Source organism: Lissotriton helveticus, chromosome 6 (assembly GCF_964261635.1).
Source record: "Lissotriton helveticus chromosome 6, aLisHel1.1, whole genome shotgun sequence".
NCBI lineage: Eukaryota > Metazoa > Chordata > Amphibia > Caudata > Salamandridae > Lissotriton > Lissotriton helveticus.
The window spans coordinates 819,673,539-819,692,834 of record NC_136067.1 but is presented as its reverse complement, the minus strand read 5'-3'; the positions used below and the strand labels follow the sequence as shown (position 1 = coordinate 819,692,834).

The 19,296-nt window shown below is 42.4% G+C and overlaps 1 protein-coding gene across 1 annotated transcript in view; it reads left to right on the top strand.

Moving 5' to 3' along the window:
* The window catches only part of LOC144762518 (uncharacterized), a 709,614-nt gene that overhangs the window by 14,538 nt on the left and 675,780 nt on the right, over window positions 1-19,296 (top strand). Inside the window, exons 6-7 of the mRNA XM_078647742.1 lie at window positions 8,970-9,070; window positions 14,699-14,834. Coding sequence (XP_078503868.1) covers window positions 8,970-9,070; window positions 14,699-14,834 — 237 coding nt within the window. The remainder of the gene's footprint in view (window positions 1-8,969; window positions 9,071-14,698; window positions 14,835-19,296) is intronic.

Sequence of the window (19,296 nt, the reverse complement as noted above, 5' to 3'; positions counted from 1 at the left end):
TGCAACATATTGCAGATTCAAAAAAAGATTCACCCTCCTCTTAAAAAAAAATTGTTCAAACAAGAGGCTAAGTCTAAAAATGGTACCATGACATGTTTCCCGCCAGAAAGAGAAAGGGGAGGAACTTTGTACAGATTTGCAAAGTTCCCACAACATCTTAAATTTGATTTAGTCAAAATGTATCTAAGCAAATAGTAGAGAGCACTGACGAGGGCGAAAGAACCAACCATATTGGCAAAGGGGCCGCTGGTTTTAGGAAAATATTCAGCTTGATTCGCAAACCAACCATCCCAGATGCTATGAAGAGTGTATGATTGAAGAACAATGCGCAAAATATTGTACCATTCTCTGAAGAGAAAATAATGAAAATTCAAGAGGGTGTAACAAATAACCCATTGGAACACTCCTACTCCTAAAGAGCTCCTTTCGCTTAGGACTTTACAGTTTCCTCCTTGCTTTCCCCCGTTACTAATAGAGAAGAGGTTAAAAAGATTGCAGTCAAATTCAAAGCCTTAAACCTACCAGCCGAGTGCTACCAAACCTAATACTGAATGCATACCGAGCAGAGGGGGTTGTCTCCTAACACTTGAATGGGATGTAAGTCAACCCCATGCCTGAAAAAACTGTGGCTGAACAGGACCCCAACTAAATGCTAATTTTAATCTCCTCACCTCTAGTAAAATTAACAAAAAGTTAGACCTGAGATGTGGAGCACACAAACTCCAAAACGACCTAAAGACCACGATGGGGAAAATTATGGGTTTTGATAACATAGCTCTGCTTGCCTTGCTGAGAATCTGAGTCTGCAGACCTCAGGTGCCTCCTCCTCCATCTGCAGTTCACATTCTTATATCCTGGAATCCCCTGCAGCCTTGAGTTGGTTCCCCTTGGAGTGTGGGTTGCATAAGTTGATACAGGAACACCTTTGAGCAAAGACTGTAAAACCTCCCTCCCATCTGCTGTTGGAACTCACATGACATATTGAAAGTCATGTGGCAGGAGAAGGGGGCGACTTTCCCATGATTTTGCTAAACTGGCAAGCTGTGAAAGGAATTTAGAAATAAATGCTAGGTATAGTCTGTACTATAAGATGTTATGGGCACAAATAAGTAACCCATCAATTTCTGCCATTCCAATAAGCTCAAAGAGAGTCTGCTGGGAGCAACTTCTGGGTCCCAACTAACTGACTGTGAATAGTGGAACAGGGCTCATCTCATGGGAATTGACACTTGCTAGCCTTTAGTCTTCAGCCTTCTCATAGGAATGACACTTTAGCTCAGTAATTTGAATCTGTTTGCTTTGCACCCTCACAAGCAATGCAATCTCAAGGTCTTATGCTCAGAAGAACATGGGGTGAGGTTGTGGGGGAAAGAGACTAGAAGGTGATAAAACCTTAAGTTTATTATACTATTTGAGTTCCAGTAAACTGATCCCCCCAACCCTGAGGAGTCAAAGGCTATTAGTCTTTGGCTCACGTCTACCAGACCTATATCTTGTACTCCATAGAATAAGCAATCTAGGAAGAGGGTCAACCAAAATAATTTTTCCAGGAACTTGATATCTGGAAATGAACATATTTTAGAAGTTCTGGCTCCTGCACCAGAAGGTTGTGGCCTCTAGGCCCTAGCCGTCAATAACTCGTTTTGCCTGTGACTTATACTCCGGATTTATTGGACACTTCAGTCCACTGGCTGAAGATATGCCAAAGGCAATCTCATCTGCGCTCGTCTGCACCTGGACCGGGCCCAGTGCCACAATTGCTGGACCTCCCGCCCTTAAGAAATATCATCACCCAGCTATGCACCCTTGACCTCGGATGCTGCAACAAACACTTCCACCGCTTTCACCCATGCTCTATGGAAAGACATTTCACCTGCATCCACTGCACCTCAACTGTCACAGCACACTCAGCAGCCCACCCACAAGCCCGACGCGAACACACCACAGACACCATTAGAACAAAACCACCAATTCACATGCACCATTCTCAACAAACGCTCACTATGCAAGCATTCCACTGAATGATGAAATCTCATTGCCACCCTTGCACCGGACATCACCTTCCTCATTGAGACCTGGCTCTACCCCACATCTGCCCAAGATATTGCCACAGCATTCTATGACAAATATAACATTCTCACCAGGACCTCAACAACAAGCTGTGTGGAGAAACAGCCATCATCCATGAAAGGACCATGCAGTGCACCACCAACACCACCACCCCCATGGAACATCTCAACTTTAAGTTCCACACGGATGACAAGACAACCATCAGAGTCACTCCCACATTCCGACCCTCCAGGCTCACACACCAGCTTCTGCAACACCATCGCAGTCTTCATTGTGATCCTAGCCTTAGACTTCAAGGACTACATCTTTCTCTGCAACCTAAATTTCCACATCGATGATCCCAGTGAAAACACAGCACACCTCTTCAACAATATGAGCAACCTCGGATTGACCCAGATCGTTCACTACCCTACACAAACAGCAGGAGACACTCTGGACCCCATTTTTACCTCCAACTGTTGTGTCAAATACAGCACATCACAGAACCCAAATGGACCGATCACTTCATAGTTCACTTCAGCATTTCCAGCCCCTGCACTGCCACTCCCAAGATGATCAGCACCCCCTACCAGAGGTGGAACAAAATCTCAGTGAACAGCATGATGGGTGCCCTCACCACCTACAATCCCGTTACCGTACCAACCTCAAACAGGGAGTGAAAAACTTCAATGACTGGGTCACCAATTACACCGACAGCATCATCCCCATTAACTGCAACATCCATAGAAAATCCTCCAAAAAGGCTATTTGGTAAACCAAAGAACTCAGAACATTGAAACAAGACAAAAAACAGCTGGAGAGGAGATGCTGCACATTCAAGGATACCTCCGACGAGGTAGCCTTTAATGCCTCCCTCAACCTCTACCACCACCTGCTGAAGGCAAGAAAGAAAGCAAACACAAGGACATGATGGACGGAGCACTGAAACTTTTCAGACACTCAACCCCAGTCACAGATCTTGGTTGAATCTATCATCGTTCTTTAGCTCACTTCACCACCCCAGTTCAGACCCAGCTATATGCGAATCAGTCTTGACCCTGTGCCTCATGGGAACAGCCCAGCCCGAACTGCCAAGCCAGGTCTTCCCTGAACCGGAAACAAGCATCCTGGGAATGGTTTTGGGACAACACCCCTCATCAGCCAGGCTAGCTTGAATCCAGTGGCAAAGTGAGCAAGGGACCCACGTCTGGGAATACCCTGCCAATTTAGGGCCAACAAAGCAAACACAAGTAGATGATGGAGGGAGTGCTGAAACTTTTCAGACACTCACCCCCATTCAAAGATATGGGTTGAATCCATCATCATTCTTTAGTTCACTTCGCCACCTCAGTTCAGACCCATCTATATGAAAATCAGTCTTGACCTTGTGCCTCATGTAACAATCTAGCCCGAACTGCCAAGCCAGCTCTTCCCTGAAATGGAAACAAGCTTCCTGGGACTGGTTTCGGTGTAACACCCCTCACCGGCCAGGCTAGCTTGAATCCTGTGGCAAAGTGAGCAAGGGGCCCACGTCTGGGCATACCTTGCCAACTTAAGGCGAACAAAGCAAACACAAGGAGATGATGGACGGAGCGCTGAAACTTTTCAGACACTCAACCCCAGTCACAGATCTGTGTTGAATCTATCATGGTTCTTTAGCTCACTTCGTCACCTCAGTTCAGACTCAGCTATATGCAAATCAGTCTTGACCCTGTGCCTCATGGGAACATTCCAGCCTGAACTGCCAAGCCAGGTCTTCCCTGAACCAGAAACAAGCATCCTCGGAACGGACCCTCACCACCTTCCAACTGGATTCCGACAAGTCCCTCTGTGTAGGGATTGCTGCACACCTCCTACAGAGACTTCAGACCATACAGAACGCCACAGCCAGACTCATCCTGGGCCTTCCCTGAAAAACCCACATCACACCGCACCCCAGACACCTCCACTGGCAGAAGAGATGCCAAATTCAAGCTGCTGACCCGTGCACACAAGATACTAAACAACCAAGTCCCCGCTCACATTAAATACCACCTGAACTTCCACCATTCATCAAGTAAACTATGCTCAGCTGCCATCTCACATTCCCACACTCCCCACATCTGCTGAAGAAGTGGAGGACGCTCCTTCTCCCACATCGCAGCAAAAACATGGAACAGCCTCTCCACGCAACTCTGTACCATCACCTCACTTCTGAAATTTCGAATGGCCCTCGAGACCTGTTAGAATTGTTCCCCGGGGCCTGCAAACGACTGGATACCCTATCGGGTGATCAGACATGCTTTATAAATCCTGATTGATTGATTGGTTAATTCAGCATTTCATCTCATTGTTTGCTGGCTCTAAAAATGGAAGTGACTCCTATTTTTCTCCAGGCTGTTTACCATCTTCATAAAACGAATAGGTTTAACTGTCACTTTCAATTCAGTTCTCAGATCTGGTGTATATGCCTCCCCCCTGATATTTTGGTATAACGGTTACCATGGGTGCTATTGCTTAAAGAGTGGTGAATGTATGAACCAGAGGGACTGGGACCAACATGATGAAATGGCTGCTTCATCAGTTCCCTTGACTGCCTCACTCGCACTGTGCTCCCCTCTAAAAAGCCTTTTGAAAACTAATTTGCCCTCTGACCTATAACATATTTACGTATGCTAACTTTAAGACTATCAAAGACATCAACCAATAGCTGAAAGAGTTAATTCTTTATTAATATATGACTCATATTAATCATGATTGAGGAATTACAGAGTCCACTAGCCGAAATAGAGAAACTCACTAATAGTCATGCCAGCACTTTCTGTAATGTTACAGATCACCTGGCAGCGAAGATCTAAAATGCAAATATTGACAATTAAAGAAAGCAAAGTAAAGGAAAGACAAAGATATACTAAGTGTGATTGAAGCACTTGGGGGTTTTCTAGTGTAGTGCAATGTTAACATCAATTAACCTGTCAACCACAACACAGTGCGGCTCACCCAAGAGCAATTCTTGTCAAGGTTTTACGCTTTTCTTTATAAGAGCATCTGTTTTCCATAGCCACGCTGATGCAGTGGTCAAAGCTAGGGATGTTGTCCATCTGTTTGTTAGGGGTTTGCAAGAGAAGATAGTGGATGGGGCAGTGTATTAAACGTTTTCAAATCTGGAGTGATACGATTAGCCTTTAGGCGCCAGCTAGGTTAAAAGGCATTCATAGTGCCCACGCATGATTTGTTACATTGTGACTCAAGTGCAGTGAAGATTGATTACACTGAAAAGACTCCAATCTCGATTAATTGCTTGAAGTCTGGCGATCAAGTGTACAAAAGGTCTTTTTTTTTATGTACATGAATATTCTTTTTCACTTGATTAACTGACTTTCTATTGATTTTCTGCCTAAGCTTCATGAGATGTATATATGTATAGGTATTTGTAGAGTACAAGCCTAACTTCAGAGAAACAGGGGGACTTTAGAGAACCTGGGCATGAGCCCTGAGTTATGATTCAGGATAGTTTACCACGAGCAGGATGATTGTGAGTGGTGAATCCTATTGTGAGGAGATTTTATGTTTTCTGAAGATGTGGCCCTTTTTTCAGAGACGTTTAGTGGTTGGGAAGAATCTGATTTTGATGTTAATGTTGGTCCAGATCCTGGGGCCTACATGCAGAAGGTATTTCTCCTGAGTTTCTGGCTTTGCAGATTTGTGTTTCTAGTCTGGTGATGTCCTGGCTTCCACCATGGTGGAATGGTGCTGTTCACCTGAGGTAAACGATTTCTCTTGCAGGGACGGAAAAGTGCCAGTTATGGAGGCCTTGCAAATGATGTAGCTTATTATGAAAATGGTCCAGGTCTGGATGAATCCAATGTAGTTCCATCAGGTACGAGTGATGATGCTTGAAATTCTTTGGGCCTTTGATGAGGATGTGCTGCTGCATGTAGGATTCCTTTCAGGTGAGCTAGTGTGGTGTAAGGGAGATTGAAGAGAAGGCTGTTGTCTCCATTTGTGTGCTAGGTGATCGTCTAGTATTCATATTTTGGGGCTGGTATTTGCTGCGGGAAAGCTTTGTCAGAATTATATTTTTTTGGAGAGGTGGCACTGATAGCGGTGGTTGATTCTCTCAGTGGGGAAATGTGGATACGAGTGAAGTGTGTTATTAGGATGGGATGCTGATAGATTTTAGGCTTGTGTTGGTAGATGGAGCATATTAAAAAGAGAGTAGATGATGTAGACCAATGGATTTGTTTGAAATTCAATGATATGTGAAGGGTTTGAATGCTAGCATCAAAGAAAGGCCATTATGCTGTGAGTTTCCATGGATGCAGGTAAGTACATTGTCCTTTTAAGAAACACTTCTTGCCTTTGTTAAGAGGGTATTTCCTAATTTGAGCTGTAAATGATACTTAAAGAGGTAACCAAGTTTAGCTGTGTGGTAGTACTTGATGTGATTTCCAATCTTTCTTCATTCAATAGAAAAGTTTTTTTATTTTGTATTTATTTATAGGTATTTTATCAAAGGCATACAATGGATATCCATACAGTACATTGCAATATCCAAACATTATCATCAACTGTATCATCATGTCTTAGTCATCAATACACAGCTATATAGTTTGGTGTGATTGGAGCTAGACAACCAAATTCATCCAATAGTCTCTGGGTTTGGACCCGGAGGGTAGTTCTAACTCCTATGTCTTGAGGGTATCCTTACATTATGCCATATCCTTAACCCACTGTTTGGCCTGTGGGGTGCCCCTGCTACCCCAGTATATTGAAATTCTTTGTTTTGCCAAGAGCGGTGCTAATATGCAAAATTTACGTTTGGTGGCTCGTACATTGCTGACGAGGCCCAGCAAACATGTTCGAATTGTACAGTCGATGGGGATTCCTAATATCACACTCAGAATCTGAGCACTATCAGTCCAATATGTTCTACCTGGCGTACATTGCCATGCAAGATGAATAAAATTGGCATTATCCGCACCACACCGTTGACATCTTGCGTCTGAACGGAGGCCATATTTGTGTCATTTAGCAGGAGTATGATATGTTTGGTGCATGTATTTATAGTGCAGGATATGTTCCTTCAATTGAAAAGTTGATTGATTTCGACCTGGATAAAGCGTAATGTGCATTTTAGTAAGTCTTTCTAAATGGGATGACCAAGAATGGGGTAGAAGCACCAAATAAGTTCTGAATCATTGGTGCTAAGTATTCCTAGGTTAATTGCGCCACTATTCTGGTGGAAGGTGAAGGATAGGGACAGCTATAAATAATGTGATCTATTTCTAGATCATGCAGTGGTGCTGAGTGTGTTGTTGCATGTCTCGCCACTGTAACTTTGATGTTTTCAGCATACATCTTAAGATTAACCTTGTCTTGACCAACATGCACACCTTTGCCAGAGGCTTCATTGTTTGGCCTAAGAGTTCAATGTGAAGCTGTGGAAATGACTGTGGACACTTATCTTGTTCCTATTCAAATATAGATCGATTGTGAAAGTCAACTGTTCATTTTAATATTTGACCTTCCAATTGGGCCCAAGCTCTAAGTAGGAAAATAAGGGGTACATTCTCATGTGGATCATTGTCGGGACCTATTATTGTTTTGTTCTTTGTGTGATTGACATTAGCAATATAAGACCTTGTTAGTATTGTTGTCTGCTTATCATTTGCAAAATAGTCCTTACTGATTTGGTGTGCCAGATGAGACCAGATGTAAAACAATCTGACCACGAGGATCTTTCTAAAGGTTTTGATGTCACTGATAAGGAGGGAGACAGGGATGGGTCTTAACCTGGTTGTAGAATGACTACTTATTTCATGGTATGTGTTAAAGTTACTTAAGCGTCTAGTGTAGGTGAACAAGTCTGTAGTTCTGCATAAGGGTTGTGGTGCAAATATTTTTAAAGGGTGAACATGATCTTTTAGTATGTTTTTGGTTTCTGATGTCCCCAGAATGTATTCCCTTTGGACTGCGCTCGCTAATGAAAATGATTGTTCTGTCACATGTCTTTTCAGTATAATCATCTTGTAAAACGTGGCTCTCCAATATATAGTGCCAGATGAAAGTGCTGGAAGAATGACAGTTTTTCCTTTTTTATCACTGTGACGCAAGCCACCAGCAAGGTGGATTGCCATTCAATACCTTGCTGGCTTTGAGTCTCTCTTAGTATTGCAGCTGGTTGAGACATAGGAGGGTATGCACTGAATTATATATCACAACGTTACCAGTTCTTCATAGTCAGCTCCATCATCTCTGGCCCAGGTGTCATTGCACTGGTGATCAAGTGTAGAGGAACTGAGAAGTGGGGCACACAATGAACACACCACGGTGGTATAGATAGGTGTTTAATGGAGACTTTTTTAATGAGTATTTAACCACAAGATGAATTTCGTTTTGGTACAATTTCAGGTATGGGTTGATAAGCCCTTAAGTGAATGAGTACAATTATCAAGCACGCAGTGCTCGGAGTATAGAATCATAGTCACAACGCTATGTTTTCTTCATATTGTCAATGGAGGTGTTCAGACCTAAGAATACAATAGTTGCTCTGTGCTCCGCAGAGCGAGTAACCTATTCTCTTTCTTCTTTGGCCTAAAGTCATGGCTCTACCCCTTATGGAAATTAAATTTCAACATCGCTCATGCAGATAGACTTGATCTTTCCATAAATCATGCAAGCCAATGTCTTACATTGGTCTGTATTTAAAAAAAAATCTTGGTAGCTATTTCCCTTTGTAACTGTGTACAACACATGTTGACCGATTTATTTGATATCTTTCTGTACATAGTCTGAAAGCTGTATCGGCCTCACTTACAAATCTCTCTAGGCAATATTTTTGTGACATTCAGACTTAGAACTCTCAAATTCACAAATGAGTTGATCTTTTTAGAGATCTGGGTGCTAAATATGTCGCTCGTATTTATCTTCTGTTTCAGAGGCAAGATGAGAGTATTTCAATACTGCAGGGTTTCAAGGGCACAGATAGTACGGACTTCAGCAAACGTCCTTTGTCTTCAAGGAAGAAAAAAGAAACTGGGTAAGATACAGAAATGTTTTTCAGTGCAAAAAAAGTAACTAAAATGTAATTGCGTCGTAAAAGCTGAATGGAAAGAAATATTTTTAAACTGACACTGAGTCTTTGATGAGTTTGGGTAAGTGAAATTAGGGCTTGAACCTGTTTGGCCTGATTCCTAGAGTTAAACTTACACTTTTGTGTAAGTTTACTATTTTTTCGCTATTCACAAACTAGGGTTTAGAAGTAACTTTATGACCTTGTAGACTCTGCAGTCGGGGCGGAGAACTACGTTAATATAAAGATAGCCTATTTAAGTGTGGAGTTCTCCTCCCCGACTGTGGAGTCTCTGCGGTTGTAAACTTACTATTTAATCTAGGAGTGGGCAGAGCTCGCAGAGTTCCAATACAGCTGAATTCCGCTGAGTTGCATAAAAACTCTGTGGAAGTCCGCGGAGTTCCCTTCAGTCCAACCCAACCTCAGAATAAAGACTGGAGGCCATCCGCTGCCCCCGAAATATGAGCCAGCAGCCTGTTGGACCCCAAAACCTCGGAGTGATACACATCAAAATATCGGAGTCCCCTGAAAAATGAGCCAGTGGCCCAGTCAGACCCGAAACCCAGGAGTGATACACATTACAATTTCAGAGCCCCCCCCAAACATGAGCAAGAGGTCCGTAAGACCCCACAAAACTCAATGGGATACACAGGCAATTAGGATATCAGAACTCCCTGAAAAATTAGCCAGTGAAGCCTTAGCCCCACAACACATCTCTGATGATAGTGCCCAGAACACCCCAAAACATGGGCTTGCATATCCAGCCCCTCCCCCAATGCACACGGAGCACGCACCACACCCTAAAAATCGACTAGCAGAGAAGAGACTCTGCCACCTCCCTCCCCAATTACCACCTGCGGAGCATTAGACCCCCACAGACTGCTGACACTGACCCACCCCCCCTCTCCCCCACAACAGACAGGAGGCCGGCTAGATGGCAAATTAAAAAAGCTTGGTGGTGAGTGTCGCAGACATAATAATATACTTGTAATGGGGTGCCCTTTATAGGATGTTGGACAGGCCCCTAGCGATGTATTCAGCATCTAGGGTCACTGTTTTACCCAACCAAAAGCCAGCTTTCTTTCTTACCTTGTTGTTTCTGCTGCCGCTGCTCACAAAGTCCTATGACCCCCGAGTACATAGGCGATGGCCATCCAGCCCAGCAGCCATGGCAGGGCAAAGCAGAGTAGAGCACTGGTGACGGCCAGGGTTATTTCTTCACCTTCACATGGATGGCACAGGCTAATGATTTTACTACTGTGCTGCCTCGTCCAGGCCGCGCCCACGAGGAGGAGCTAGAAGCGAGTGGGGCAAAGGGCACAAGGCAAAGGTCGAAAGTAGCCCATTGCAGCCTGGAGGCGTGGCCAGCTCCTCCATGGTGACCACACATCGACCAACCATTCTGTGTCCCCGAAAGGGGCGCAGTATCCTGCCATTCCTGTGAGTGCAGGCAGTGCATGCTGGTAAACTCCGCTCAGCCATTGGTGGGTGGAGTTTTGATGAAGTTGGTGCTCCTAGCAGAGTGCGGAATGGGCAAAACTCTGTGAACTCCCCCAGCAGAGCAGAGCTCACCACCCACTAATTAAATCCTAGTTTGTGAATACTGAAAAAATAGTAAATTTACACAAAATTATATTGCCCAAAAGGTAGAAACCCTAGTATCCCTTGCCCTAGCTCTAACATCACCACTTGCGTCAAGCTCAATGGCAAGCGAGTACCTGGGCAAACACCAATTTTAGATATTAAATATCCAAGGCCACCATAGCAGATTTTGAAACTTGTGCACACTAAACGTATCTGTAGATTTTATGCTGTCATATATAATCAAAATATATGACAAGAAAGAAACTAGGCAAAAGCACCCACAGTGAAAATAAATGAGGTGGTCCAAGAAATCACTGAAGAAATAGGGATGGAGGATTTGGAAAGAAAATGGTTTGAGACCACAAACTCTATTATTGAAACTGCTAGAATAAAAAACTCTCAAATGTTAAAGATTTTCCAAAAGTATGAATTTTATAAAATGCAACAGAAATAATAGGCATGGGAGAATCACTTCATGTGTGTGTATGAGCTTATATATTCTGATTTCACTCAGGATTTTTCCTGTAGAAAATTGAAGAGCTGCAGCTGTCGCCATCATTAGATCTTTCATAAATTCACATGCCTGAATCATTTCCTGTCGTGATACTGAGTTTCCCAGCCAAACAACGGGGAATCATTCAAGCATATAAATCTATGAAAGCTACCACTGCTAGAGAAATGAGGTTTAGTTAAGGATCAATTTATTTTCCTGCATTAGATCTTGATTCACAGACTGGAACCATTCCCTGTCATTAGGTTGGGAATCTCAGTCTGACAACTGGGAATGATTTAAGTTTGTGAATCTATGAAAGATACCAACGTTGGAGAAGTGGAGTTACATATAAGTACTTTATTTCCTCCAATGCACACTGGGCACTTTCTCCTATTCAGTGATATCTAGTCTAACTACAATTTTTCAAAGCCTTATTTCGACTACAGGATCATGTCACAAGAACCAGATTCAACCAGCTCTGTTCATGCACAAGTCAAATTTAAAGTCTGATGTTTACCAGGAACTAAATGTATATTCCTGTCTCTCCAAGACAGGGCACAGGCCGAAATAGATTTCTGATGTCTTCACTTATTATTCACTACTCTGTCCAGCATATCATTGCCAACAACTGAATAGGTCTGGGCAATCCTTCAGAATACATTCTCAAGGCAAACCACACAAAGAGAGAGGAGGTGGGAAGGCCACCATATGTCCTTCCAGAGAATGAAACCTACCACATAAACAGGTATGGTGGCATTAATGAGAGTGTGAGAGAGACATTATTCTCTGCATCTAGTTGCCTAACAATTGTAGGAACAGGCGGGAAGCCAAAGACTTTTTGCACGTATGCTGTATTTGTAGGGAAAGGCATCCTTTATAGGGGGAAATCTTGAACAGGTATAATGAGGGCAATCACTTAAACCTGTTCCTCATCTGCCAACATGTTTCTGCCCATTAATTGCCAAAATGGTCTTGGGCATTCTTTAGGGCTAGTGGATCCCTTCCAAAGTATCTGTGACTTCTTAACAATCACTAGAATGAAGAGAATATTGGTGTAAACTACCTTTAGCCCGCGTGATTCCTACTTGGTTCTGGTTTTACTGTTCAATAGGTTCCTACATTGAAAACATTAATAGAAATAAGTGATTGTTGCATTTCAAACAGAGAACACAAGCAAATGGAAGAGACTTGGACTCACAGTATATATACAATTAAAAATGTGGGCATACAAATGCAACATCACTGCACACCACTACAAACAATAAAGTGTGAAAGTGACATGACATGGCAATCATCACATGGAAAAATTAGGTGTGTATTTGCCTTTTTATTTACAACGACCAATCAATATTTAGGCAAAATATTACTATTCCTTACCCTCTACTTTAGGAGATATTGACTTCCTGGTCTCAAAGGGGGTGGTGTCATTTTTAGTCAACACTGATTTATGAGATAACAATATGAGTTGTAGCTAAATACAGCTATACTGGTGTGCAAAGTTTAAAAATGGGGGGTAAGATTGTTTGCTGTGTCAGACCTAACACCAGGTCAAACTAGATGCAAGAGAATCAGTCCTCCCTAGCGATTTTTCCATGGAGGTCAAAGACGCCTACCCGACCCCACAAAGGAGAGCTTGAGTGAAGTTGAAGCTGCTTGTGCTCATACTTTCGCACCAGCTACTCCATGATAATTTGTTGAAACGAGGCAGCCCTTGAGTCTGCAGAGGTAAGCGGACAGGGATAAGTATGTTATCGTCCCTGGGAGAATTTCAGTCTCTGAAGTTTAAACTGTGGTCTAAACAAAGTGCCACAGAGTTCCAAATGGGAAAGGGAATTGCCACCAATTAATTGCATAGCATTGTCAGTCTAAACCACTCACACAGCGGAAAGGTGCACAGGAACAGACAAGGGACACTGGCGTAACGTCAAGTGAGGGGGCCTCCCTGCATGGTACTTAGGGGGGCCACTTCCGGGCTCAATCAGGAGCTCTCCCGGCCAGAGTTCAGTGCCGAGGGGGCCCCTTGGAGCTAGGGGCCCCCCCGCACCGCGTGGGCTGCGGGGGCCTGTGTTACGCCCCTGACAAGGGACCTTCTTATACTGGTGTACGATGATCCCTTTTCTTGCAGTTTTGACCGGTTACATGCTGAGATAAAATCGATAGAGGGTAGGATTGAACCTTGTGCTGTAGAGAATGTCTATAAAGAAGTTTTATTTTCAGAACTTGACCTTTCATCCTCATTCTGGAAGAGAGGACATTAAATAGAGTTTTGTGGCCAGTTGAATTAAATACTGCAGAGTAAGTCCAATAACACCAGCAGGCAGATGCTGTCTTTGTCTAAAATGTGTATTGAGTACAGATATATTTGCTTTTTCCCTTAGCATTACGTACAGCATCCACACTGGAAATAATCCAGCAGTTTATTGACTGAAGGGCAAAAAATAAATTAGAAGCAGAAAGTCTTTTCAATAATCTTTGAAAGCAACACACGTTTTAATACAGATCTTAGATGTTGTAAGTTCCTAATATTTGTATTTTTTAATTTGTTTACGTGAGAGTGTGAGCTCAAAAACGTACGGAAGTTAATTATTCTAAGAATTTGGGGAGGGTCTATATCCTGGGCACATGATTGTATAAGGTACGCTTTAAATGGATCACCAGAATGTGATGAGGGTTTTATAGAGGCTGAATGCTATGAGAAGAAATCGGTGTGTAGCTGTTTGATTGATGCCCGTTTAGGAATGTTTGTTCAGTATGAATTGAGCTGAGCATGAATAGGCACATTATTTTGATTCAGTATGTATATTTAAAGGGTATAAGGGTCATTACAGCATGTTGTGGAGGCCTCTAATCTGAAAAATTACAATGTAGTCCCTCTTAGGGGATATATTCCTAGTGCTTATGTATACTGGAAGAAATTCCACCAATGGCATAGTGATATTTCCCCATGTGTTGCTGCCCTATGGTATACCCTCTCATGGAAGAGACACCCACATGCTACTGAACTTCCCTTTAATATTGAACCTCGTGTAAATAAAGTCCTATTTGTGTTGCTTAAGCTGTAGTATGAGCGATTGTGCAAATTATTGTGAGTTATTAAATATGTTAATTGTACTTGAGCTGCTAAATGTACATTATCACCCTGTGTAAGCCTTGACTGCGTGCTACCCCATGCATGTCAAATCTTCACAACAGTATTCTTGATACGTAAGTGGCCTGCATAGTATAATTCAGGCCTTGGGATCCAGCGATAGCTCTTAATGCTTGTCACTGCTAATGTTCAATACCTCTGACTCTCTTAGGTCCTTGAAACTGGCCTCTCCTCATGATAAAGAGTACACCAAGGAAATGTTGCGACCTTAGATCATGTCATTTGTCACTTGTGCTTCTTCTACATTGTTAACCTTTCTTTGTAAAAAGAAATACAAGTTATACCCCACAATGATGTCACTGAAAGGCAGAAAGTTGCTAGCATTTTAGTTGAGGCAGACATGCTGTAACCAACATGTTTCTCTTTAAAGGTATAGCTACCAAACGACTATGACGCTGCTGGGTTTAGAAGAGCCAGCAGATGATAGCAGTAAAGATCCTGTGATGATGAGAGGGGCTTACCTGTCCTTTCTCTTGTTACGCCACCTGCGGATCAGGGAGCTTCAGGTAATTTAACCAAGTGTTACCCACACTAGATATTACTTTGTTTCTCAGATGTATTCTATTGCAAAATGTATATCTATGTCACTGTCTTCTATGCTGATAGTTTGGTAGGTTAAGTGAGATACTAGGAGGCATCGAACAGTGGGGGAGAGAGTTTCACATTCTGGATTTGTGTTCATTCCAGAGACTGCTAAAACAGGACTCCATTACAAAACAGAGCTACACCAATTCTGCCCACCAGTGGGATGACGGCAGTGTGTCAAGTGCTTTACTATTTGGCTAATTGTCGTAGGCCTTAGGTATGCAGGCTGATCCAAACATATAGATGCTTCTGCCATCGGTTGGGAAGACTCATTGGATTCTGTCCAAGTGTACTTGTCGAAGGAAAGAAATTTAACGCTTGTCCAGATGGTGAATGAAGGCTATGCTTATTAAGCATCTGCTCAAATAATTTTTTGGAAGTCATATTCTTAATCCAATAAGACCTGCTTTTTTCAACTTTCTCCTGGTGGGTGTATAATGTCAATGAGGAAAAATTCTATTATCCCCAAATAAAGAAATATATATCTGGGAGGATTCCAATGGCATATGAATCAGAGTGCAATGTCAAAGGTCTCCATGAATTTGGTGAAATAAGAACCCCGAAAATAGTCACGCTAGACTCACTAAACCAGATATATCACTAAAAGCAGCTTGTACATTCACCAGTTGGTGCTAGTTATGCGTGTGATTGGTATAAAGGGTGGGCTAAGCATGGAAACGTCAGTTAAAATGTTAGGCTTTTTCTCCAAGGTTTGGAGCTATAGCAGCCATAAAGCACTCAAAAGCTAGAATGCTCTGTAGTTCCGAGCTATTAGTTTTCCAGGTATGAAGCTCGCAAGGAAAAGTTAGCCCCAGTCAACCTTTTCCACTCTCAGGGTGGAGGAGGATGTGTAGGGCAAATCTAGTTTCAGTACAAGACAGTTGTAACAACTGTAACAGTTGTAACAACTGTAATGGACTAATCAATGTCTATCCAGAGCTGTGGTTAAAACACCCTTTAATAATAATTCAAAAACATATAAATGATAAGTGGTGTCACAGAAAGTACGTAGCACAGAAAACAATGGTTTGCCCCTCTTTAGGATCTTTGCTGGAAAAATTCTCACTGTTATCACTTGAGCCTTTTGATAAAGTGCTTAGCACATTTAAACTTCCACGTACATCTTGATCTCAATTAGATCATTAAACTCCAAAAACCTATTTTTCTGTTAGTGAGGTGGTTTGCCCTTTACCAAGAGCTGTAAAAAGCTCAGAGGACGTAGGCTGTAAGCAATCAGGTCAACACTCTAATTATGGGAAAAGCAGGGTTTATGCAGGCTGATGTCTAAAAGGCATTCAATAAGCTGGAGGACAGCTCCTACTTATATTAACAAATTCAGGTAGCTGGTGAAGTCCTACTGCAAGTTACTGTTAGTGCATTTTACAGCTTGACAGTGTCCAGCCAATCAAGCTTGATCACAGTTTGAGAAAAGCCTGGGAAGATCATCTCCCAGAATGCAATGCAGTATCACTACCTACATGCATATGGCCATGTGCAGTTTTAAGTTACCTGGTCTGGTGGAAAACCTTGTGCATTCCTCAAAGACAGCAGAGAAAACCAAAGAAGAGCAGGGGAAGAAGCGATGGATAGGTCAGTTATCTGTGGTCTGCAACCATTCTTCATCTTGCAGCTGACATTCATACAAAAATAAATGTTTGCAATCAGCTTAGGTCAGGGGTCTTTAACGTTTTCAATAACAAGAGCTACTTCTGACCTACGTAAAGCAGGGGTCTCCAAACATTTCTGTAATGAGAGCTACTTCCGATCAGTAAAAATCGTCTTGAGCTACTGAAGGCCAAGTAGCTCATGCATTGTTACCAGACTCCCCCTCGCTCAGCTTCATTGACTTTAAACCTAATGTCCATTAGAGCCTGATACAATGGTTTGAACAAAATACTGTGATAGGGCTGTCATGTGTGTCAGTGAGTGCATGGTCTCACCATGAAGAAGCAGATAAATGCTGTCTCCTCAGCCTGCTGCCTCACCCTACTCATGCCCCGGAAAGTATTCAAATGGCTCCCCACCAACTCCAGACGCACCATCACCCAAGCCATCATCACTATCTGCCTGGACTACAGAAACTCCCTCTATGTGGGCATCACCTCACAACTATTGAGCAGACAGCAAACCCTTTAAACTGTTACAGCCAAGCTCATGCTCAACCTCCCAAGAAGAGCCCACATCACCCCCGCCTCAGAGCGCTCCACTGGCTCCACGTCCCAAAAAGGCGCTAGTTCAAACTGCTGACAACGCCTACAAGGCCTTGCACAACAAAGGACCAACCTACCTCAGCCACAGACTGAACTTGCATCAACCTAGCAGGCAACTACGCTCTCCCTCCCTCTCCCTTGCCCACATACCCCGCTTCCACAAAAGCAGAAGTGATGGGCGCACTTTCTCCTACCTGGCCGCCAAGACCTGGAATGGCCTGCTACTCCACCTCTGGACTGCACCCACCCTGCGATGGCCTAAAAACCTGGATGTTTGAATGACAACTCCCAGCAGCTCCCCCTAGCACCTGGATGCCCTCACGGGTGTTAAGCAGCACTCTACAAATTGTTGATAGATTGATAGTCTGTGGGAATGTATCAACATGGGTCTTAATGAACGGGGTTTATTTGTATGGTTGAGTGAGAGCCTGTGTCATAAGTACTTGTGGCATAGGACATACCATTCACAATATGTGGCACCGTTACATATACAATACAAACATACAACCATTTTTTTAAAGGAGAGAAATTTAAAGAGCAAAAAAATGTTCTGCAAAATTGTGCATAATAAAGACCATTTTTCTGCACTTGATGGAACATTTTTCCGCACTTTAAATTTCTCCCATCAAAAAAAATTGCTATAGTTTTCAGCTATAAATATGGCAGCATGTCTTCTAGCCACTGGGAGCAAGATGCCTGCTGTGGGTAAATGTAACACTTTCGAAATCAGAAAAAATTCAACTGAAGAGTTACCTTTGTTTAAATGCATTACATTAAACTAATCATTTTAATTTTCTCTCATGTCAATGTACCTTTACAAATAGCAGGCATGTTTCTTCCAGTGGCATGTGGACATGTTGCCATATTTAGAACAGGAAAATACAGTAATTTCTTTAATTGTGAGGAATTCAAAGTGAAGAAACATGCTTCATAAAACATTAGTATTTCATTGGCTTAATTTAAAGTAGAGAAAACATTAAGACAGTCTTTCATGGAAATATTTTTGTTTCATTTTAAATTTCTCCCATTTAACAGAAAATGATTGTATTTTTTGTTATAAATATGTGATGGTGTCTACCAGCCACTGGGAGCAAGATGCCTGCTGTTTGTAAATGTGGCACTTTGAAAAGGAAGAAAATGAAAATGATTGGTTCACTTAATTGTTAAGTTAACTCTTCCTTTTAATTTTGTCTCATTTGAAAGCATTCAGAAATATCATTTTGTTCTCCAAGATTGAGTTGAGAATGACTTTTATTCAAGAGTTAAATACCTCAGAGCTTTAGTTCTGAACCTCTGTGACCAACATGGGTCATAACTCTGAGTGGAACACTGCTCTTTATCAGGGTCTGCTATCTGCGGCCCATTAATGTAAAATAAACAAATCATTTTCTTAACTTTAAAAGGAAAACTGAAAAATGTATTGCAGTTCTTAAAATGGACTCACACCTAGAAGCTACTCAGAAGGCTTCACCCACAATAAAGACACCCGAGGTAAAGCATCTCAAACTGCCGCCTAATATATCAATGGGATACCAACAAAAAAAAGGCAGGCCCTGCTGCAGTTACCCATTAATGGCAGACCAGTATTGAAAAGGTATAATTGTGTGGTCTCCAATGCCCAGTTTTGTCTCTTATTCTTCCTTATGGACCACATGTGAGGTTTGAGAGCCTCACTGGGGTTTGAGTTCTTTCTGTTATGCTGTACATGGGATAACACTGCTCTCATAATGGGAAATAGTGGCTGAAAGACTTCCATGTGATGGTTATTGCTATGAAGTTCATTCGTATATTTCTAGAACCTGGTCCTGCCTCAACGATTCTGGATTAAGAACAGAGATCAGGAAGCTTAAAAGCACTCCAGAAGTAAGCACAGCTTTGTAGCCATACCCATGAGAATACCTCTGACTATACTTCTGAGGCAAAAATGAAACACCAATAAATTAATGGCGAAATAGCTTATGGAAGTTAAATGCTCATAAAGAAAGACGGAGGCAAAAGAAGAAGAGAAAGAAAGAAAGCAAGAAAGAGAAAATAAAGGAAAAGAAGGGAAGACAATGAATGTGAAGGAGAAAGGGTAGAAAAGGAAAGAAACTTGAAGAATGGAGAGGGAATGGAGGAAGGAACAGAAGTGAGATGAAAGTAAAGTGCGAGAAAGGGAAAGAGAAGAACATAT